The 22,705-nt window shown below is 46.9% G+C and overlaps 2 protein-coding genes and 1 long non-coding RNA gene across 4 annotated transcripts; 2 read left to right on the top strand and 1 right to left on the bottom strand.

Annotated features, from left to right (window-relative positions):
• Positions 1-7,903: 7,903 nt before the first annotated feature.
• On the bottom strand, positions 7,904-9,003 carry LOC125544006 (uncharacterized). Of its 2 annotated transcripts, XR_007299226.2 has the most exons (3): positions 8,711-9,003; positions 8,471-8,611; positions 7,904-8,406 (listed from the first exon to the last, which is right to left on the bottom strand). It is a non-coding gene; the product is annotated as an uncharacterized LOC125544006 (long non-coding RNA). The 2 variants fall into 2 exon arrangements; XR_015618939.1 differs by having other exon boundaries at positions 7,904-8,611.
• A 121-nt stretch (positions 9,004-9,124) lies between these two features.
• Positions 9,125-14,697, top strand: LOC125544005 (IAA-amino acid hydrolase ILR1-like 1). The gene is made up of 5 exons (XM_048707529.2): positions 9,125-9,701; positions 10,695-10,820; positions 11,732-12,046; positions 12,945-13,073; positions 13,900-14,697. Exons 1-5 carry the CDS (start codon positions 9,366-9,368, stop codon positions 14,305-14,307), a joined length of 1,314 nt encoding a protein of 437 aa, XP_048563486.1. The 5' UTR covers positions 9,125-9,365; the 3' UTR covers positions 14,308-14,697.
• A 5,868-nt stretch (positions 14,698-20,565) lies between these two features.
• Positions 20,566-21,860, top strand: LOC147979690 (uncharacterized). The gene is made up of 5 exons (XM_087515313.1): positions 20,566-20,739; positions 20,816-20,962; positions 21,051-21,275; positions 21,364-21,461; positions 21,534-21,860. Exons 1-3 carry the CDS (start codon positions 20,566-20,568, stop codon positions 21,261-21,263), a joined length of 534 nt encoding a protein of 177 aa, XP_087371439.1. The 3' UTR covers positions 21,264-21,275; positions 21,364-21,461; positions 21,534-21,860.
• Positions 21,861-22,705: the final 845 nt, after the last annotated feature.

Here is a 22,705-nt window from a genome sequence, read left to right as displayed (position 1 = left end):
TATGCATCGGCTCTGAATCATGTCTTGGGTCAATAGTTGGGTTTGCCCGGCTCCTATGTTTTGGTGCCTTACATTCCGCTATATCGGCTAAGGTAGCACTAGGAGAACCACTGCGATTGTGCCCCAGTTGAGCTGGGCCGAGCACCTCAGTGGAGAAAGCTAAAACTGACTGTCATGATGAAGCGAGAGCTGGTCGCTGTTCGAGAGGTTTTTTCGAGTCCCTAAAGACTTATGCCGCTTAGGGCGACGAGTCGGCTCTGTCCGGCCAAGGCGTGGATAGCGCCCCGAACTCGGTCTTCCGAATACTAGGGGCTTTGCCGAAATTTAAAATTATAGAATTCTATGGCTAAGTGAGAGTGTTCACGCATTATAGTCCGATTACCTCGTTCGTCGGGCTGAGCGCCTCCCTCGACGGACCCAAACATGGGAAAAAGAGCGCCCAGATTTATCCCCGAACACCCCAGCACTAGTGGCAAGTGGGCAGAAGCCGACGACTCGCCATCTCTCAGTATTGATAAACAGTCGCACAAAAGTTAATATTTTAAATTCAAGCAGCATTGCTCAGCGCATATGAACAAGTTTTCAGCGCACAGGACACAAACGAGCGAGTTTTAATAAAAAATTACATCCCTAGTACATTCATCCGCCACAAGGCGGGCACCCTTCAGAACATCCTTATAGTAATTTTCGGGCTTGCGATGCTCCTTCCCCGCTGGCGGCCCGTCCTTCACAAGCTTCTCCGCATCCAGCCTGCCCCAGTGCACCTTAGCACGGGCAAAGGCCCTACGGGCACCTTCAATACAGACGGAGCGCTTGATGACTTTGAGCCTTGGACAGGCCTCCACCAACCGCCGCACCAGCCCGAAATAGCTCCCAGGCAGAGCCTCTCCAGGCCACAGCCGAACTAGGAGGCCCTTCATGGCCTGTTCGGCCGCCTTGTGGAGCTCGACCAGTTGCTTCAGCTGGTCGCTCAGGGGCACGGGGCGTCCGGCCTCAGCATACTGAGACCAGAACACCTTCTCCGTCGAGCTGCCCTCCTCGGCTCGATAGAATGCGGCGGCATCGGATACACTCCGGGGAAGATCTGCAAATGCCCCTGGAGAGCTTCGGATTCGGGTAAGTATCAAGTAACTCACGTTTATATGTTTACTTTGCATAAAGAATGCCTTACCCGCCGCTATTTTCTTCACCTCATCCAACTCCTGGAGGGTCTTCTGGGATTCGGCCTTGGCAGACTTGGCATTTTCAATAGCCGTCGCGAGCTCGGACGCTCGCGTCTTTGAGTCAAGCTCCAAACTCTCATGTTTCTTCATGAGAACCTGGAGCTCTTGCCGCACCTTGCCAACCTCGGCCTCATACCTCTCCCGCTCGGTGCGCTCCGCGGCCGCACTCTTCTCGGCCTCGAGCAGCGCTTGCTTAAGGGTCGCCACCTCAGATGTGGCCCCTACAATAGCCATGTTAATCCTGTCATTTCCTGCAATTACACCTTTTTTATATACATATTCAACCAAGGTATTTCTTACCTTCCTTCTCCTCGAGCTGCTTCTTGGCACGCCCGGGCTCTTGCTCGGACTTCTCGAGGCTCTGCTTCGCGTGTCCACTTCCGCAGTGAGTACGGCGGACGCCAGCAGAGAAGCCTGCACACGCATATTGACTCCTTTTGTTAGACTCCTGCGAATTTTTTGATCCTCTATTCGGCTTTTCTTCCCGAACGCCCAACAGAGCATCAGGGGCTACTGTATATGCGGTAATATTATTTACACATTATTTACTTACCTCAAAGCCTGTCAAAAGGCTAGTACAAGCTTCAGTCAGTCCGCTCTTGGTGGACTGAACCTTCTGGACCACCGCACTCATAATAGCGCGGTGCTCCTCGTCGATGGAAGCGCCTTGGAGCGACTCCAACATATTGTCCGGCGCCTCCAGATGGACGGGGGTCGCCGGCACGGTGGACTTGCTCCTCTTGGAAGGAGGTCCCCCACCGGACTCCGGAACCCTTGAAGCCCTGGGGGGTTTCATCCCCTTTACTCCTGGAGTCCGGGAGGTCGCCTTGCGGCGCCTCCGGGACCACCTCCTCCCTGCTTGGAACCTGTTGGGACAACACCTCGGTGTCGTCCATAGGGCGGGGAGAGGAAGCCGTCGAAAGCGAGTTCACCTCCGACGAGTCCAGTGAACCGCTCGACGACGCGTCGAGCCGGTCTTTGGGTGGGCTACATAAGCATATTCGACATAAGGGAAAGCTGTGCAATAAACGAATACTATGAATTACTCTGGTATCCGGATACTTACGATTTTGCCAGGGGCTTGGCCATGGGCTGCCACTCCTCTTCGCCGTCGTCGGCGTCGTTGGAGTAGTCCGGAGGAAGGGTTTTCCCCTTCTTGGACCCTCCGGCCTCCTCAGAGAGGGCGGCCTTCCTTTTCTTCTCTCCTCCCGCTGGAGGGGGAGAGGTCTCTTCTTCTTCCTCCTCGTCTTCACGAGAGGAAGGCGCTTCAGGACTGTCGGATGACGAATCCGATACCTCCTGGCGCCGGGCACTCTTTCGAGTCCCCGTGGCCCTTTTCGTGGCCTTCTTCTCCGGCACCACATAGGGCGCCGGAACCAGCAGCTTCGCCAAGCGAGCGTCCGCTGGGCCTTTGGGCAAAGGAGCCGGACAGTTGATCTGTCCGGACATCACCTCCCAATCCTATCAAAGATAAGGGAACTCAGATCCCGCATAGAGTCAAACTATGAAAAACTGATACCCTGTAAAAGGATAAAGACAGCTTACCGCATGAGCGTGATGCTGAGTACTGAATCCGCGATCCTCGGCAGCGGATGCGGGAGCCTCGGTGCCCTTGAAAAGCATCCTCCAAGCATCTTCGTACGTCGTGTCGAAGAGCCTGTTTAGAGTTCGATGCTGCGTCGAGTCGAACTCCCACAGGTTGAAGGCCCGTTGTTGACACGGGAGGATCAGGCGGATGAGCATAACCTGGACTACGTTGACAAGCTTGAGCTTCTTGTCCACCAGGGTTTGGATGCATGTTTGGAGTCCGGTCAGCTCTCCTTTTTTACCCCAAGACAGGCATGTCTCCTTCCAGGAGGTGAGCCGCGTAGGGGGGACCGGATCGAAACTCAGGGGGTGTGGCCCATTCGGCGTCGCGCGGCTCAGTGACGTAAAACCACCCTGATTGCCACCCCTTCAGATTCTCCACAAAGGAGCCCTCGAGCCACAGGACGTTGGCCATCTTGCCAACCATGGCACCGCCGCACTCCGCCTGGCTGCCGCGCACCACCTTTGGCTTGATGTTGAAAGTCTTAAGCCATAGGCCGAAATGGGGGCGGATGCGGAGAAACGCCTCACACACGACAATAAACGCCGAGATGTTGAGGACGAAGTTTGGGGCCAGATCGTGGAAATCCAGGCTGTAGTAGAATATGAGCCCCCGGACAAATGGATGCAGAGGGAAGCCCAGTCCGCGGAGGAAATGGGGGAGGAATACCACCCTCTCATGGGGCCTATGAGTGGGGATGAGCTGCCCCTTTTGGGGAAGCCGGTGCGCGATGTCGCTAGCCAGATATCCGACCTTCCTCAGCTTTTTGATGTCTCCCTCCGTGATGGAGGAGACCATCCACTTGCCTCCCGCTCTGGACATGACTGGAGAAGGTTGAGGTGGTAGTGCGGACTTGGGCGCTGGAGCTCGAGTGCGCAAGAATGGATAGGCAAAGGAGGAAGAAGGCGTGGGTGAAAAGGTGGATCCTTATCCCCTTATATGGGAGGACACAACTACATGTCCCCACTAGCCTGGTAAAACTCGCTTATCTCCAAGCGTCGTAATCAAAGGCGCGGTTGGGTTACCCACGCCCATATTGATGAGAATCCCGGAATAAGGGGACACGATCTCTGCTTTGACAAGATGTGCCAAGGAAACCGCCTCGCATAACGCGCTGAGGTGGGATACTGAAACGACTCGGATAAAGGCTTGGCCGTGGTGTGTCACGCTACGGAATACGTCGGCAGATTAGATTTGTGTAAATATTATTCTCTCTATGGCAATATGTGGAAACTTATTTTGCAGAGCCGGACACTATCTTTGTGTTCAAAATCTTCTATGAAGTACTTGGAGGAGGAACCCGCCTTGCAATGCCGAAGACAAACTACGCGACGGACTCGTCGTCATTGAAGCCTGGTTCAGGGGCTACTGAGGGAGTCCTGGATTAGGGGGTGTTCGGATAGCCGAACTATACCTTCGGCCAGACTCCTGGACTATGAAGATGCAAGATTGAAGACTCCGTCCCATGTCCGGAAGGGACTTTCCTTGGCGTGGAAGGCAAGCTTGGCGATACGGATATGAAGATCTCCTACCATTGTAACCGACTCTATGTAACCCTAACCCTATCTGGTGTCTATATAAACCGGAGGGTTTTAGTCCGTAGGACAACATACACATCAACAATCATACCATAGGCTAGCTTCTAGGGTTTAGCCTCTCTGATCTCGCGGTAGATCTACTCTTGTACTACCCATATCATCAATATTAATCAAGCAGGACGTAGGGTTTTACCTCCATCGAGAGGGCCCGAACCTGGGTAAAACTTCGTGTCCCTTGCCTCCTGTTACCATCCGGCCTAGACGCACAGTTCGGGACCCCCTACCCGAGATCCGCCGGTTTTGACACCGACAGTCCTCTTCGTCATCTTCACGACGGAGACGCTCAAGTAGCAAGTCTTCGTTATGGCCACACGATGCAAGTACCACGCGGCACCGTCATCATCTTCTAGGCGACCGCCAAGACCACGGACAAGACCATGGAGAGCGACCTTCGGCACGAGAGATGGATTATCTGCCACCCCCGTGCACACGGGCCTTGGACCCCCATGCACACGGGACCCCGTGCACACGGCCTCCAATGACCTCGTGCGCATGGGCCTTACAGAACCACAACATCGGCAACAAAGCTATAGCCTCTTCAACAACTGTGGCATCTTCGCCAAGTGTTATCAAGGCATCTTCGCCTTTCGACGTACGACATCTTCGCCTACCTCCGACAAGTATGCCTACTTTGACATCATCAAGTCCAAGGCGATCACCTACAAGCGAGGGTGACACTTCCATCTTCGGAAGCCCCTCAAGGGCGATGATTGAGCATGGGATTTTCCCTTCGACCACGGCGACATATGATGACTTGAGTGACTTGTGCCACCATATTGAGAGTGAGAGTGACTTCACCACTAGCCCCATATATGACGAGTTGCCACAATTCCCATGTGAGGAGAGCCACAACCCCCACTACTTGAGTGAGATGAGTGACTCCATCATATGTGAGTTTGAGTGCACCTACCTTGAGGGAGTGAGTGAACCACCACATAGAGAGAGTGAGATAGTTGATAGGTCATGTGAGGCCACTTTCAACTCTAATGACTTGACCTCTACCTCTATTGTGTCTTCTAATTTGGTGCTAGGTCCCATTTATGATGATGCACCGATCCTCGATGACTTCGTCCTTCCTATGGACAAGATGATGGCCATGGTGGAATACGATGATGCACCCCCACATGATTCCATCATGATGAAGATGACCACGACTCGGTCTTCGACACTTCACCTACACCACATGAGTGGAGCTTCAAAGGTAACATAGGTGATGGTGCTTCACTTGTCCCACTAGTGGACTCTCCTCACAATGATTGCCTGCATGATGTTGACACACCTATTACCATACTTCATGCTAGTGCGACTTCATCATGTCATGACTTACCTATTTATGATGAATATGATGATGAGCATGTTGAGTTGCCTAGTTGTGATGGTATGCTCCATAGGATATCATGTGAAAATTATTTTGGTCACATCATGTTTGACAATCCGTTGAACTTGTCATATGCTATGCGTGAGATATGCCATATTGCATCATTTCAATCTCAACATAGTAACTATGCTTGCCCCATTAAAATAAATCCCATTTGCACTTATGGCATAGATGACGAGATGATGGTCATTGGCTTTTGTTTTTCATGTGATGATATTGCCATGCTTCCTTTACATGATTTGCACAATTCATATACTATACCATGCCATGATCACATTGTTCCAAATATGCTTTGTTTTGGATGTTGTCAATATTCTCCAAGAGATGTTTCCATTAATGCTCATGAGGAGACCCCCATAGTTTCCTCATACATATTAGGAGATTTTGATGCATTCCATACTTTGAATGATTCTCATAATTGCTTGCACCATATGCATTCCACGCATAACAATGCTCTAGATATTTCCCATGATTCATTACACAACTTGAGTCTCCATTATACTATACATAACAACAAACCCATCATGATAGATGACATGTTTCTCTATCATGCATCTCATTTATTTGAGCATTGGATATTTTGTGCTAACCAACACAAGCACGTGCGCATCATGATGGATGATGTGTACATCTACCATGCACACACAATTTTCCCTTTGTTTTTGTTGTGTGTAGGTACTCATGTATACTTGTCAACCTCTCAATCCCAAGAGTTGACGAAACCAGCTCTTGAGAGCAACGATGATTTGGGATCCCGTGGATTGTCCTTCCTCCCATTCTCTTTGCGCAACGACTACGCGCATCTCTTCTACTTGGCTCTCACACGGCTTTGGGTTATATATCACTTGTTATGTTATGCCCATTTTCTCGTGTTCACTTTGCATGCCATGCCTTTTTCCATGCCTTTGCCATGCAATTGTGACCCTTGCTTGCACTTACATGTGATTCACCATTATACTACTTCCATGTGTGTTTGCATGCTTGGGGAGATCCTTGTTGCTATTGCCATGTTTATCATGTGCCTCATGCTATTCATGCTTGTTGTGTTGGGAGAGTCATGATGTCCCTTTGCTATTTACATATGGCATCTCACCAATACAATGATGATACCTTCATCATATCTTGCTTTCATGCTTGTGCTATGTCATGCACATTTTATATGCCCACTATTCGCACCCATGACATGATTGCCATGATTACCTCTAGTATGTTGTATCTTTGCACTACTAGCTTGCATAACTTGATGCATATGACTACTCGCTTGGTTGCATCACCCATGTTCCATTCCTGCTCACTTTCTCGGGTTGATGGCATATATGTTCATGCCTCTCATGTGATTTGTCTTAATCATTGTCTCTTGTCTCCGTTAGTTGCACCATTGATATCAACTTGTAGTGAGTGCACCCATGCGATGCTTATCGATCTTGGAGACTTGGGCATATTACTTGTGATGCTTGCTTGTTTGGTTGAGCTTAATCTTTTTGGTTGTAGTTGCATCATATGCTTTCATACCACACCACACCTTGTCCCTTCTTATGATGAGCATGATGCATACACTTGTTGGGCATTTTCCCTTCCCAAATGATAGGCTTTGCGTTCACGCTAACCTCATGGGTTGTTCCAAGTGTTTGTCATGTTCTTTCGTTTTGAAGGTCTTGCAAGGTGGTACCATCATGAGCTATCATCTTCATGGGAAGGCATACACATTGCACGACACCAACATCTTAGAGCACCTCACCGAGCGACAAGGCATTAATTCCTACCGTGTACATGGCGATACGGTTTACGATCCGAGGTCGGATCTCTCCCAAGGGGGAGGGGATGATGCAGAGCATCCCGCGGTCATCTCCATGTACACTGTCATAGCAGCTCGAGTTCCAAGTAAGAAATGACAAAGTGCTGACATTTTAGATTCGATCTTTCATTTATCATCTATACCAGTTTTGGTCTACAAGTCAAAAGGTTCTTGAGCATACCACTTCACCATAAATAAATCAAGTGACCCCGCTTACAAATACCAAGCTCATATTCTTAGCAGGCATCGAAAAATAACCCTATGTGTCTGCGGCATGAATTGTAATCAAGAAGCAAAACACAATTGCTCAACTTAATCAAATAAATTGATTGGTACTACCTTCATGAGACATTACTTGAGAAATCAAATAGAAGAGGGCATCATCACTTCCTCGGTGATCAATGTTTCGGCTAAAGCATGTGGGAGACATCAACATCAAACAAATGGGGAATGTAATTCACTAGGGTAATTTAATTTGCAAGAAATGAACTAGTGATTTGTTGCTGGTGCCTCAATACTATTTTTTTCACATAAACTCGCCCAATAATCATAGGCATGGATAAGCCAACAAACCAATTGACTTGCTAGAAAATTCAACAAGCAATAGATCTGAATCAATTGTAATCTGAAGAGATGGAACCGATTAACTGGAGAGAAGCCAGCAGAACTGCTAGGGAAAGGCTGGAAGAGTAGCAGATCCGGATTAGGCCCAGCGCCTTCTCCAGGGGCTGCTCCTGCTAGTGCATCAGCAGTCCGGCACTCCTCGTATCACCATCTCCACCGTAATTTCACATTGCCAACAGGGTCAACATTTTTTCAGTAAACTGCAGCCGATGGCTTAAGTCAGAACAAAAGAGGTTGAATGTAAAACCTCAAATGGAAACTCACCGGCCACCAACGGATCCAAACCTGGCTGCAGCCCCCTAATTGCTGCGCGCAGCCGGCGCTTCCACACTCCGCGGCAGCAGCATCAGAGGGACCGGATCTGACTGCTCCAAGCTGTTCGCGAACTCCTCCCATCGTGGGAACCTTGAAAACCACAGCAGAGTAAGCGGCGGCGGCGGGGAATCAGTATATCCATCAAAGCACGAAAATCCATGGGCGAGCACTGTGGAACAGAAAACTCACCGGTCACCCCATCGGCATCCATCGCCGCTCCGCCGCAAGAAGTCGCGTCCCCTACGCACGCCGTTACCATCGCACAAGTTCTGAGCCACGGCTCAGACGCCCGCACTCACGGATCAACGCCACCAGCTACACAACTAGCCCACCATTGCGCACTGTGGCATACAGTATATAGCATGTATCCTTGTTTTCCCACAGTCCACCTTTGCCGTATCCGACACACTTTTTGCCATCCCAAAGCACCAGCCACTAGCTCAGATTTCGGGTGCAGGTGAGTCCGAGCACCAAATCGACCTGTCCCAAATGATTTCCCCAAACTATAACATGGCTTTTCCACAGGCACGTTTTTGTGGTAACCAGCTAGATGCCCACCCACCTCTGCAACCAACCCACTCCACTGCTGCCAAATCAACGTGCCAAACCGAGCCAAAGCGTCTCGAAACAAAAGACTACTCAAAGAGGGCAGAGAAACAAGGAGGAAGTAAAAAGCGGAATCCTCCCAAACCGAAGCTCAAGGTCACAGAGAAGAGAGGCTTGTTCACTTGAGCCTAGCCCACTCCCCTCGTGCGCGTTTCGCCTGATTGATACTGTAGTATAGTACAAGTGTCCAACCCGAAAGCGAGAACGTCACGACGGAATTCATTTACTATTGTTGGCCATGGCCGCCTATGCTGGGCTGTTCCGCGTCGCCCTCGTCCTCATCGCCGCCGCCGCGACCTGGGCGGCGGCCCTAGACGACCCGGCGGGGCTTCTGCGACGGGCCAAGGAGGCGGAGTTCATGGACTGGATGGTGGGGGTGCGCCGGCGGATCCACGAGAACCCTGAGCTCGGCTACGAGGAGTTTGCCACCAGTGAGCTCGTGCGGCGCGAGCTCGATGCCATGGGGATCCCCTACAGGCACCCCTTCGCTGTCACCGGCGTCGTCGCCACCGTCGGCACAGGCGGCCCGCCCTTCGTCGCGCTTCGGGCTGACATGGACGCGCTCCCTATGCAGGTTCTTCTTTGCCCTCCCTGCCCTCGCTTCCATCTGCTTTACTGTTCGGATTGTACTCTAACTCTTTTATGTTTGTATATATATTGGGCCGTCGCGTTTTAGCTTTGCTGCCTCCGGTAAATGAAAATTTCTTGGTTCGGCTGCCGATCCATTCCTATATTGCGACCATAGAATTTCAGGATTTGTTCAGCACCACTTGTTACCTTTGAAGAGGAATTGTTCTTGTTGACGCTCGGTAACTCTTTCTATATATATATATATATATATATATATATATATATATATATATATATATATATATATATATAAAACTAAGATTGCAAAAATAAAGTAAAATCAGAATCTCTTAAACGAGCCCTGATGGGCCGATGGCTTCAGTTGACCTCTCAGCACTGCCGTGTGAGAGGTCATATTTCAAAGTCGGAGGATAGAGAATTGTATCCCAAATCTTCAAGTCAGGAGGCTCGATATCTTTGAAATTGACCGTGGCTTGAGGCAAACACTTGGTACAGTTAAACTTCTGAGTCTGGACAGATGGCTTGAGGCAAACACTCCTTTTCTTATTAAAAAAAGAGGGACATACACTAGCCTAGTCATAGCAGTTCCCTAGACATTTGACCAGGATCATACAAGAGTATGTTTATGGTTATTGTGGGAATGAAACATGTGATTAGCCTATATGCACGTATATAACAGTAAAGCTAAACTTCAAGCTTGCCTTGTGTGGCGATGAGACAATTATGCCATATTGTTATACAAGTAGATAATCATTTTGGGGCAATTATTATATGCATTTTCTAGAAGAGGATAGCATAATTGCTATTCCCAGTTACTGGATATTTGTTGTGTTTATTTGAATTATTTGTTGGTGCTAATTTAAGCATTGTAAGCGTCCTCTGCCCACACTGAAATATGATTAGGCTGTATTTGGCTATCACTTTTATCTATTTCAAGGGTCATGTTACTTATGATACCCTTATGTGCTGTCTTCAGGAAAGCGTGGAATGGGAACATAAGAGCAAAGTGCCTGGGAAGATGCATGGATGTGGCCATGATGCACATGTTGCTATGCTATTGGGTTCTGCTAGGATTCTTCAGGAGCACCGTGACGAGTTGAAGGTTAGTAAAGAAGCTCTTTTCTGGATTGTAAAAAGCGTTGTAATTTTCTCATTTTACAATGAAAAGCCGCAAGACGATTATAATTTTCTCTTTAACGCCGAAAGGGTGCTTGAAGGTTGACAGTTAAATATAGATTCATCATTTTGTTGTTGCTTTGAGTTTAAAAGGTAGTAACCTTGCAAACAAATAAATGAAAATGTAATCATAAGATCAGTATATATCAACACTCCACGTGCTTTATTTTCATACTTCTCCTTCTTTTATTTCTTGTAGAAATCATCTGTTTACCGGATTAAAACTTTGACAGAACTAAATTATAACAATTCGATGTTCATGTCAGAGTGGTGATGTATCACTTTTGGTGGTATATATCAACTTTTATGGTTCAGAAACTACCTGATTCTTAATGCTGGCCATGGTAAATAAGGTTTTTGTTTGATTAAAATATAGGCGATAAAATTTTGGTATTTCCTCGATGTCCACTCCAGCACTGATGCTTCCTGAACTTCTTGGAGATTTTGCCAAAGGGCAAGTGCAATGATTTTTGTTTCTTTTTCCTCGACACTTCTTCTCAAGAGATGCACAATGTTGGTGATTCACTGTTTCATATTTCAAAACAACCATCACATTAGCAGTAATACAAATGCATATGTAATGTGCATGTGCATTCAGTTCTCCAATAATTGATCATGCAGCTTTGTTCAGACATCATACAGCTAGTCAAAGGATAGTTTGGTCCCCACTTCCCCTCAGATCAGTTATGTACAAACTGAACCATGTGGCTGCCTATATATCAATTATGTCAAGATCTCACAATCCTTGGCCAATTTTTTTTCCTATCTTGCAGGCATCAAATTTTATTTACCTGCAAAATTTGATGTTACAAACGTCTTGTTGTTTGTTTACCGTAGGGTACTGTAGCCCTTCTTTTCCAACCAGCTGAGGAAGGTGGTGGTGGAGCCAAGAAAATGGTAGAAGCCGGAGCTGTGGAAAACATAGAGGTCATGTTTGGACTTCATGTAGCTGACAGTGTGCCAATTGGTGTGCTGGCATCCAGACCTGGTCCTATAATGGCAGGGAGTGGATTCTTTGAGGCAGTAATAAGTGGAAAGGGAGGGCATGCTGCACTTCCTCATCACACTATTGATCCGATACTGGCTGCATCCAATGTTATTGTAAGCCTTCAGCAACTTGTTTCCCGAGAAGCTGACCCCTTGGACTCACAGGTGCTATTCAATCCTTGAGCTACTTGATTTATTCAATGACTGCTACTTTTTCTATATGACTTACATAGTTTTCTTTATCATGGCTATGTGATTTAGATAGCTCATTTGGTGGAGTTTGCGTAGATCATTTTGACCCATTTTTTAATACTCAAAACGTGTTAGGATCCTGAGGATTAACATGCCCATACCTATTAAAACAGTTATTTGTTCTGATTTACTGCAGGCTAACTAATCACATCCTAACATGGAAGCCTGTCTACTCCTAATATACCCAGAATTATGATCGTAACTACCAAAATTTCTTCGTTATCTTGTTATGGCGCTGCTAGAAGGAGGGCGCAAGAAGGCCGGCCAGGGGCCTTTTGCCCACGGCCGGGCAAGATGGAAGGATTTCCTTCTTAATTCTTGCTTTCATTAGATTGATACATCTCCTCTCTTTATATAGAGAGGTTTACTTGACTCCCAAGCAAGGCTTACTTGACCCCTAAGCAAGCGACCCTTATCTCTAATTAACCCTAAGACTAACGGGCTATACCGCCAGCCCAGGCCATTAGGCCCATTACGTACTCTAACATATCTAGTATCTGAATTCACAAGTTTTTTGACTTACACTCCTGAACTGTTTGTCTAGCATTATGGTTTCATAGATGAAATGATTTTCTGCATATTACAGTCCTATCATATGGATTGTCTTTATAAAATGTTCCCCTTGTCATGTTTCATACGTTCTCCCAGTCGGCTGCCTTTAGGCTATAGATATTTGTTATATGGTAAGTGGTGATAGCCCTAGTCATTCCTTTAGCATTGCCATATCGTTTTGGGGGTCCCATTCGCCCGTAGTCATTCCTGTGTACCCCAACATCTCATTACCCTCCTTTTTGTTGGCTTTATTCTGCAGGTAGTAACGGTTGGAAAGTTTCAAGGTGGTGGAGCCTTCAATGTTATCCCTGATTCCGTGACAATAGGCGGTACCTTCCGAGCCTTTTTGAAGGAGAGTTTTAATCAATTGAAGCAGCGAATTGAAGAGGTAACAACATTATAACTTGGGAATTGTGTGTTGTTTATGTGTCATTAAGTTCCGTGTGATTTGCTCTTGAAAAGATGAAGAAATAAAATTGACTTAAAGGAGTACGGTTGGTGCTTGAATTCCTCGTAAAAAAATTATAGTTATGCTTGCTATCAAAATGGCACGTCGAGAACCTACACTATCTGAATCGAAGATAACTAAGGCATAAGCCCCATGTGTTGGTAGGAGACCTCAATAAATTTTGTTGAAAGATTACTTGAAACATGTTACAATACATCAACGCCTCCAAATAATAGGAAGTCCTGATAATTGAAGGGAAGTGTTAACATTAACTTTTGCAAATTGACTTACTACAGTGCTGAAAATTGACATCTCTAGAAGAGTCGAGATAAAGAAAACAGAGTGTAGAATCAAGGAATATTGTTTAATGCATATCTGATGGTTGGTGTAGTTCGAGGTGAACAGACTGCCCCTGTCTATTGTACTATTTATAGATGTAAAATGATTTAACAGTACTATTTATACAAAGTGTTACAGCAGCTCGGCCTGTAGCCACCTATGTCAATTTCGCACTACAAACAAGGATAATCATAACCAAATGAGCCTGGTGGTCATTCTGTTGCCTGATTATTATTCTGTAGTACCACTTTAAATTATGAAAGTTGCAGTGTTGCATCATTTGGGTTTTGTAGAAAGGTAGTGCTTCTTGCTGCTTATTTTATCATGAACGGTCAAAGCTGGTATCGCTAAAAAAGGATATACAGACTCAAGGATCTGTAGTTTAAATTTCGTTTGTTTAACTTCAAAGGGTTATTTTTTGTCTCAGGTCATAGTCACACAGGCATCTGTCCAGCGCTGCAGCGCAGTTGTGGACTTCCTTGACAAAGATAAGCCTTTCTTCCCTCCAACAATCAACAATCCCGAGCTTCACGATTTCTTTGCGAAGGTGGGCAGTGAGATGGTTGGCCCCAACAACGTGAGAGAGAAGCAGCCACTGATGGGTGCCGAGGACTTCTCCTTCTACACGGAGGCCGTTCCCAAGACATACTACTACTTCGTGGGGATGCTCAACGAGACTCGTGGACCGCAGGCGCCTCATCACTCCCCCTACTTCACCATCAACGAGGATACACTGCCCTATGGTGTGGCCATGCAAGCATCGTTGGCTGCTCGCTATCTGCTTGAGCACCAGCCTGTTACCGCTGCTAAGGTGGAACCTCGCGACGAGCTGTAGATGGTGTCCGTGTTGAATGAAACGGAGAAGGACAAGGACGTGCACAGCAATTGTTGGTGTGTGTGTGTGTGGGGGGGGGGGGGGGGGGGGGGGGGGGGCGGTAAGGCTCTGGGCCAACTGAAGCAGACTTGTTCGAGGAGGACCTCTGTATCACCAGGTGATTATGCAACTGCTTGTACATAATTTCCTGATTCGTTTTCGCATCTGCACTTAGCCGGGTCTATGTGCAACCTTTGAGTGCAGTGCTGAGACAAAATAAAACACCTCGGGGATGATGAATGTATCGTTCCAGCAACTACTGCCTCCGTTCCTAAATATTACTATAAGTCTTTTTTATAAGATTTCAATACTAAGAAGACTAGGCCCGTAAGGGTTCAATTTTTCTGGTTTTTTCAGATTTTTTTTACCCTGTTTCTATGATTGACGCGTGTGCGTGATGGCCTTCTAGGGTGTCATCGAGTTTATTTTTCTTGCGGTCATGTTTTGTTTACTGTTAATATTGACATGTTGTGTGCTCTTGTTTATTGACGCGTGTGCTGTGTGGTCTTCTGGAAGGTCCCTATTTTCTTTTAAAAAGACTAGCAAAAGGTCCGTGCATTGTAACGGGGGAGAAATTGGCGGGTTCATCAAAACAGTCACCGGCATGGTATGATAGCATCAGATTGTGCCATGGCAGGGAGGCTTACGCCGAGGTGTAGACAAAATGTATATCAACTGCTTCTTAATCACAAAATGATCCTTACTAACTCCGATGGTAAGGAAACTTCTTCAAAATATTGAAGCCTGCACTTAATTAGCTTTATAGACATGTAGCATTTGCAGCAACACTAATTGACCTCACAAGGACATGCGGTCGATTTTGGGTCAATGTCGGTCATCCTTGCAGCATTCATGTGGTCGGCTTTGCAACATCATCCTTCTGACTTGAAATACTACCGACCGTCCTTGTAGCGAATGCATAGTCGGCTTTGCAACACAGCAGTCCGGCTTTTCCAGTAAAAGAAGATCATGGCAACTGACGTTGATTGGCATGCTTCCGCTAGATGCATAGGACATTCGGTCTTGGAGTGTTGCATCCCGCTTGCAGCAACATTTGCAGGGTCTTGAATTCGGGTTACAACAACGACGCTTGATCAATCAGGCTGTTTTTTGAAAAAAGATGTAATTTGGTCGCACAAAAAGCATTCATGTATCTTCGTTCTTGGAGTGTCGTGTATTCCGTTTTGCACCATTGAACGTTCGATCAATCAGGTTATTTAAAAAAATGTAATTTGTTTGCACATAAACATTCATGTATTTTCAATTTTTTATAATGCGCCAAATGCTATTTTCATTTTTCTAACACTGCTATACGATTTTCTCCTTATTACCGTCGTCCAAAGCGAGCTTGATGCTTGTGTGTGTGCCTCATCAAATCCTTGTATTTAAATTTCCACTTAATTACCCGAAAAAAGTTTCCACTTAATCACCCAAGGACATGGACCAGGCTTGCCTTCACCCGTCCTTTTGATCCCATGCATCCATGCTCCGCACCGCATGTTAAGCATCCAACGGTTTCAATTCATTGCTCTTTTTTTGCAGACAAAAAGAAATTAAAAATCCTCGTATTTTCTCGTCCACTTCTTCTTCGGTACAACCCTTCTGGACACATCAACGGTCCAGATTAAAAGATACCCTTTCGTGAGAATAAGTGAGTAGGGATAGAATGGGAAATTCAGGTGAGGGAGGCGTACCGCGGCGTAGCGAGGCACGTGTCCGTACGGCCCGTTGTACGCCCGTACGTGGGCGGTGTACGCTGCGTGAGGAGGAGGGCGGGCCCACACGTACTAAACCCCAATCCATTAATTCGGCGCGGATTAGGCGAATCCATTAACGCCGGTGTCGGTCCGCGGGCGGCGCGGATTCACACGCCACCGCCTGCCGCGCGCCTGCGCACGCTACCGCTTGACCGCCCGCGCACGCCGCCCCCTCGCGTACCAGGCATTAATCGCCAGCGCCGATTCACACGCCGCCGCTTGCCATTTTGTGCCCTTGACCGCCCGCTCAGCTGTCCCCCGGCATTGATCGCCGGCACCCCACCCACCCACCACTACGCCCTATAAAGAGCGCCTCGCGCCCTCCGTCGGCTCGCACACCACCCTCGCCTCGCCTCGCCTTCTTCCCCTATCGCCGGCGTCGCCCTCTTGCGCCCTTCCCCCCTCGCGCGCCGTACCTTTGTTGGAAATATGCCCTAAAGGCAATAATAAATTAGTTATTATTATTATATTTCATTGTTCATGATAATCGTTTATTATTCATGCTAGAATTGTATTGATAGAAAACTCAGATACATGTGTGGATACATAGACAACACCATGTCCCTACTAAACCTCTAGTTGATTAGCTCGTTGATCAATAGATGGTTACGGTTTCCTGACCATGGACATTGGATGTCGTTGATAACGGGATCACATCATTAGAAGAATGATGTGATGGACAAGACCCAATCCTAAGCCTAGCACAAGATCGTGTAGTTCGTTTGCTAAAGCTTTTCTAATGTCAAGTATCATTTTCTTAGACCATGAGATTGTGCAACTCCCGGATACCGTAGGAGTGCTTTGGGTGTGCCAAACGTCACAACGTAACTGGGTGGCTATAAAGATACACTACAGGTATCTCCGAAAGTGTCTGTTGGGTTGGCACGAATTGAGACTGGGATTTGTCACTCCGTGTAAACGGAGAGGTATCTCTGGGCCCACTCGGTAGGACATCATCATAATGTGCACAATGTGACCAAGGAGTTGATCACGGGATGATGTGTTACGGAACGAGTAAAGAGACTTGCCAGTAACGAGATTGAACAAGGTATTGGGATACCGACGATCGAATCTCGGGCAAGTATCGTACCACTAGACAAAGGGAATTGTATACGGGATTGATTAAGTCCTTGACATCGTGGTTCATCCGATGAGATCATCGTGGAACATGTGGGAGCCAACATGGGTATCCAGATCCCGCTGTTGGTTATTGACCGGAGAGTTGTCTCGGTCATGTCTGCATGACTCCCGAACCTGTAGGGTCTGCACACTTAAGGTTCGATGATGCTAGGGTTATAGGGAAAGTATGTATGCGGTTACCGAATGTTGTTCGGAGTCCCGGATGAGATCCCAGACGTCACGAGGAGTTCCGGAATGGTCCGAAGGTAAAGATTGATATATAGGAAGTATGGTTTTGGCCACCGGAATTGTTCCGGGCATCACCAGTAGTGTACCGGGACCACCGGAGGGGTCCGGGGGTCCACCAGGTGGGGCCACCAGCCCCGGAGGCCTACGTGGGCCAATAGTGGGAAGGGACCAGCCCCTAGGTGGGCTGGGGCGCCTCCCACCAAGGCCCAAGACGCCTCCAAGAGGGGAAGGGGGCAAACCCTAGGGCAGATGGGCCCTAAGGCCCACCCTAGGTGCGCCTCCCCCTCTCCCCCTTGTGGCCGCCACCCTAGATGGGATCTAGGGCTGCCGCACCCCTTGGGGTGGGAACCCTAGGTGGGGGCGCAGCCCTCCCTCTCCCCCTATATATAGTGGAGGCAAAGGGACAGCCCAACAGGCGATTCAATCTCCCTGTTGGCGCAGCCCTACCCCTCTCCCTCCTCGTCTCTCGTAGTGCTTGGCGAAGCCCTGCTGGAGTCCCGCGCTCCACCACCACCACCATGCCGTCGTGCTGCTGCTGGATGGAGTCTTCCCCAACCTCTCCTTCTCCCCTTGCTGGATCAAGGCGTAGGAGACGTCACCGGGCTGTACGTGTGTTGAACGCGGAGGTGCCATCCGTTCGGCACTAGGATCATCGGTGATTTGGATCATGACGAGTACAACTCCATCAACCCCGTTCATTTGAACGCTTCCGCTTAGCAATCTACAAGTGTATGTAGATTCACTCTCCTTCCCTCGTTGCTAGATTACTCCATAGATTGATCTTGGTGATGCGTAGAAAATTTTGAATTTCTGCTACGATCACCAACAACCTATTCCTCTCGCCGGCGATGGCACGCCCCAACTTGATGCTTGAGGAGGCGGAGGAGCTCGCCCACTTCGTCATCCCCGCCGCGCCCGACGTGCGCCTGCCGGCGAGGTGGCGCCTGAGCGTCGACGGCGTTCCTGTGGCGTCGGTGCCCGAGGTCGGCACCCACCTCTTCGCCCGCGCCGTCGGCCTGTACAGGGCTCGCCTATCGCCGGAGGAGCTCGTCGACCCCCAGTACGTCCCCAACAACGCCGGCTGGGCGGAACGCCTCGCCGACGATCACCTGCGCCGCCTCCACGCCTACGCCGGCCCGCGCTCGCCCACGAAGCACAACCGCGCGCGGCGGCATCAGCTCTGGGATGGGCGCACCTTCGGGGAAGTGGTCGCGCCGTACCGCGCGCAGGCGGTTGCCGGCGCCGTGCCAGCTCCGCCGGGGTACGGCTTTGAGCTGTACCGCCGCGGCGAGGCGCGCTCGACCCGCGCCCACGTCGACTTCGGCTGCATGCACTCGCCTTTTCTCCTACCCGAACGGTCTACGAAGAAGGAGGTCAATTTTTTGACATCTTCAGAATGGCTTGAAATTTTGCATGTGAGTTAGTATGCCCACTCCCACACAGAATCCAAAAATTTAAGGTATTTCGATACGAAGAGCACGTTGCATCACGTCCGGTCAGCGTTATAAGTGTTTGGACCGAAAAAATTATAGAAAATTCATAAAATTGTAAAAAGCCACGAAACTTGTCATGCATCCTATTCATGATGGTACAAGACTATGAAAAAAAATTGGGTTCATTTAGAGGATGTCGAAAAATACCTCGTTTTCGGACAGGGCCTTTTCTCCTACCCGAACGGTCTACGGAGAAGGAGGTCAATTTTTTGACATCTTCAAAATGGCCTGAAATTTTGCATGTGAGTTAGTATGCCCACTGCCACACAGAATAGCACACTCACACAGAATAACCATACGCAATTTGAAGGATGTAAAGGATGTAACAAAATTCTCCGTCGGGATGTACAAAAAAAAATCTTTAAGCGCGGATAGTCATACCTTACAACACTTATACAGGTCATGCTATATCAGTCCATAATAATTGTGAAGTGACATAGCAAAACGTACATAAGCATAATGAGGTAAGGCTACCACGATTAAAGATTTGATGTTGTAGACGAATGAAGCTATTTAAACACGTTATTAGCCGTGAAAACTAGCAATGTGGGACTAAAAACACAACACCGTGGGCGGTTGGCGCCACTAGAGGCGCACACACGGCCGGCCGCCACCTCTTCGCCCATGCGCGCGTGGGTTGCCTGCCTAGCCCGGTAGTTTGCGCCGCGCGCGCCGGCTGTTAAAAAAAATCATTGCATATTTTGTATTTTTCATGCACTAATTTATATTTTGTATTCAACATGGACGAAACGCACCCAACTTTTGCATGCGCGTGTGAGTGTGAGTGACCCCCACGGTCTCGCACGTCAGATTAGGATGGAATCGGAGTACGAACGGAAGTTGCGTCACGTCGGAAGATGTTTTCTGGGTATTTTCACGAAGAAAATCGTAGTAAATGCATCGAGTGTCGGAACGCACCCAAATTTTGCAGGCGTACTTGTGTGCCATACTGTAGCGTGTGGAAAAAAAATCCCGATGTTTCATGGCTTTGCGAAAGGGAACACCTATTGAATGCATGTCACACCCCAAACCACACCTCAGGTTTGTACTGTGAGTATGTGCCAACATGGACGAAACGCACCCAACTTTTGCGTGCGCGTGTGACCCCCACGGTCTTCCACGCCAGATTACGATGGAATCGATGGTGTGATTCCATGTTCCATAGAGAAGTGGATAAGTCTCGTTGAAAAATTTACCACCGCTCAATGATTTAGGTTCTACGAAACAGGCTTGGAAGAGATGTTGATCATTCCGTCAGTACAAATGAGAGATTTTTTGCTACATTTTATGATGTTAGGTTATAACCCAAATAGCAAAAAATTCATGATACAAGAACATAGTGGCAGTAAAGGCCTTATTTCACTTAGACCGGACGATGTGTTTTCAATATTTGGGTTTAAGAATAAAGGTGAGGATGTTTTTGGCATTCTTGCGACGAAAGGAAAAGAGTTAATAAAGAAAATTCCTATTCGGTATGTTCACAAAAAAATGGTCACATAATGATAGATGACTTGATTCAAAAAATTGTGAGGAATAAATCCGCCAACGATGAATTTCTTCGGATGGCTGTTCTTGTTTTGCTGGGGACCATTATTGCACCCATGTCGGTTGTCTCCATATCAAAGGAGTACTGCACGTTGGTGCATGACGTGAAGCGGATAAGCACGTTAAATTTTAACGTGTTCACTTTGTTAACTTGTTTGACGGAGATTGATAAACTCAAGCAGGACGGCCGTGTGAGGCAATGGCCATGTGGCAACCTAGCCCTACTCCAGGTATGCTATTAATTAATGCTATTTTATATTCCTTTAATTTATGCGTTCGTAACTTATTTTGTCATTTGTTTTGTAGTACTTATATTGGGAGAAGGTGCAGCCAACCACCGGCCATAAAAATGACCCGTTGTCGTTGCAAGTTCCCCTAATGAAAAATTGGACTGAATCTAAAGCGGAGAAACGAGACAAGTACGACCTGAAAAATGGTCGTGGCCATGGATTGGTAATATTATAATTCTTATTTACTAGTACATTGATTATGCATTGAGAATGTTATGTACTCATGTTTTCATTGCATACTCACTTTGCAGATTGATGATTGCATTACGAAGGAGTATAGAATGAAAAAACTTGCAGATGAACAAGCTAAAAGCAGTAAGAAACATAGTAGCCAAAAGTCATTTGTTACAAGAAAGAAAAAAGTGGACAATGTGTCCGAGATCCGTGCTAATCTAAAGCCTTTTATGGACCGGGTTATGAATGATATGAAGGAAATCCGTAAGGAATTATTTCGTATGCCGTAGTTATGCGCACAGGTAAAAATGTAACAACTCTAGTATGCACTTTATTAAACTCGATAAATTAATAAAAAGATATAACATGTGATTGAGCTTAATTTTGCAGAGATTGTTAGAGAAAATGAATAAAACAGGTGTACGGTACAAACCGGGCACAATGGCAGAGGAGGAAGAAAATTTGTATGGACAGAATAGTGAGTCCAGGTATGAAAACAAGTATCCTAAAAAATAATTTCAGTATGATGACAAACACACACCTAATGGCCGAAATGGCAGTGGGCATTATGATTTGGATTCTGAAGAAGGGGATTCGTTCAAATTCAGTACTGGTCACTTGAGTAGCTTTAAAGATGAGAAGGAAGATCCTATAGATGTCCCGGAGCAATCAGAAAAAAAGAAGCATCATCTCTAAAAACCGATGAAATAGAAGCTACAAGATGACAAGTCCCTCAAAATGAGCAAGAAGTGTCACAGGCCTTGTCAGATGGTAATAGCGAGGTAGAAGAGAAGAAGGAGGTGATTCCAGAGAAGCGAAAGCGGTGTGCATCAAAGTACACGAAATCTCCTCATGTTAAAAAGACTCCGAGAAAACGTGCGAAACGTTCCGCGAAAACGAGTAAGTTAAACATGCTATGAATATATTTTTGGAAATTATGTAGTACAAATTTGTACTTTAACTTTATTGACTTGTGTTGTAGAACTGTTTAATGAAACAACCCCTCAATTTGATCATTCTGTGGATGATATGATGCGTGCCGCTGTGCAGTACGTGAAAGCGTATGAGCACCCACCAAAACATAAGAACCATGAAATATTCAACAACGGTAAAGATGATGGACTTTCTGCGTCAAGAGTTTGCCAGATACTTAAACATGCATGAATATCCGGTGATGTATGTATTTTTATTGTCATGCTTATGTCATGCGTTAAGTATGTTGCAACCATGTTAAATTTAGTCATTTATTTCAGGTAATTGACACTTATGTGACGTACATATCGGATTCAAGTATCGTCAAAGGTAGGTATCTTGTACCCACACATAGATCTTACTGGTTATTGAACACTCGGTCAAACTCAGTAAGACGAGGGAAGTCGGTAGACGATCCAGAAGGTTTAGCACATGCAAATGAACCTCTCAACAGATGCATGACAGAATATTTTGCAAAACCGAAGGTACCGTTTGTATTGCAGAATTGTATTTTCATTACTATCTTATGTGAAAGCCAAGCTTACTAACAATATTTAAGTTATGAAATAGGCTTATTTTGCTTTAAATAAGGATAAAAACCATTGGATTACATGTGTTTTGCACACTAGAAAGAAAGAGTTCCAAATTCTTGATTCTTTGAGGGGGGAAGAAAATATCTCTGAAGCTACCAGGAAATTCGTTAAAAATTTTGTAAGTTTCGTATTCATGTGTGTACAATTAACCATATAATTTGTTTACC

The sequence above is a fragment of the Triticum urartu genome, chromosome 3A (genome assembly GCF_056163025.1).
Source record: "Triticum urartu cultivar PI428250 chromosome 3A, HENAU_Tu73, whole genome shotgun sequence".
Taxonomy (NCBI): domain Eukaryota; kingdom Viridiplantae; phylum Streptophyta; class Magnoliopsida; order Poales; family Poaceae; genus Triticum; species Triticum urartu.
This window is presented reverse-complemented; position numbering and strand designations above follow the sequence as displayed.

Coding starts and splice junctions, on each gene's coding strand:
- LOC125544005 (XM_048707529.2), top strand. CDS start 9,366: ATGGCCGCCTATGCTGGGCTGTTCCGCGTCGCCCTCGTCCTCATCGCC. Junction 9,702..10,694: donor TGGACGCGCTCCCTATGCAG/GTTCTTCTTTGC, acceptor TGCTGTCTTCAG/GAAAGCGTGGAATGGGAACA. Junction 12,047..12,944: donor CTGACCCCTTGGACTCACAG/GTGCTATTCAAT, acceptor TTTATTCTGCAG/GTAGTAACGGTTGGAAAGTT.
- LOC147979690 (XM_087515313.1), top strand. CDS start 20,566: ATGTCGGTTGTCTCCATATCAAAGGAGTACTGCACGTTGGTGCATGAC. Junction 20,740..20,815: donor GCAACCTAGCCCTACTCCAG/GTATGCTATTAA, acceptor TTTGTTTTGTAG/TACTTATATTGGGAGAAGGT. Junction 20,963..21,050: donor ATGGTCGTGGCCATGGATTG/GTAATATTATAA, acceptor CTCACTTTGCAG/ATTGATGATTGCATTACGAA.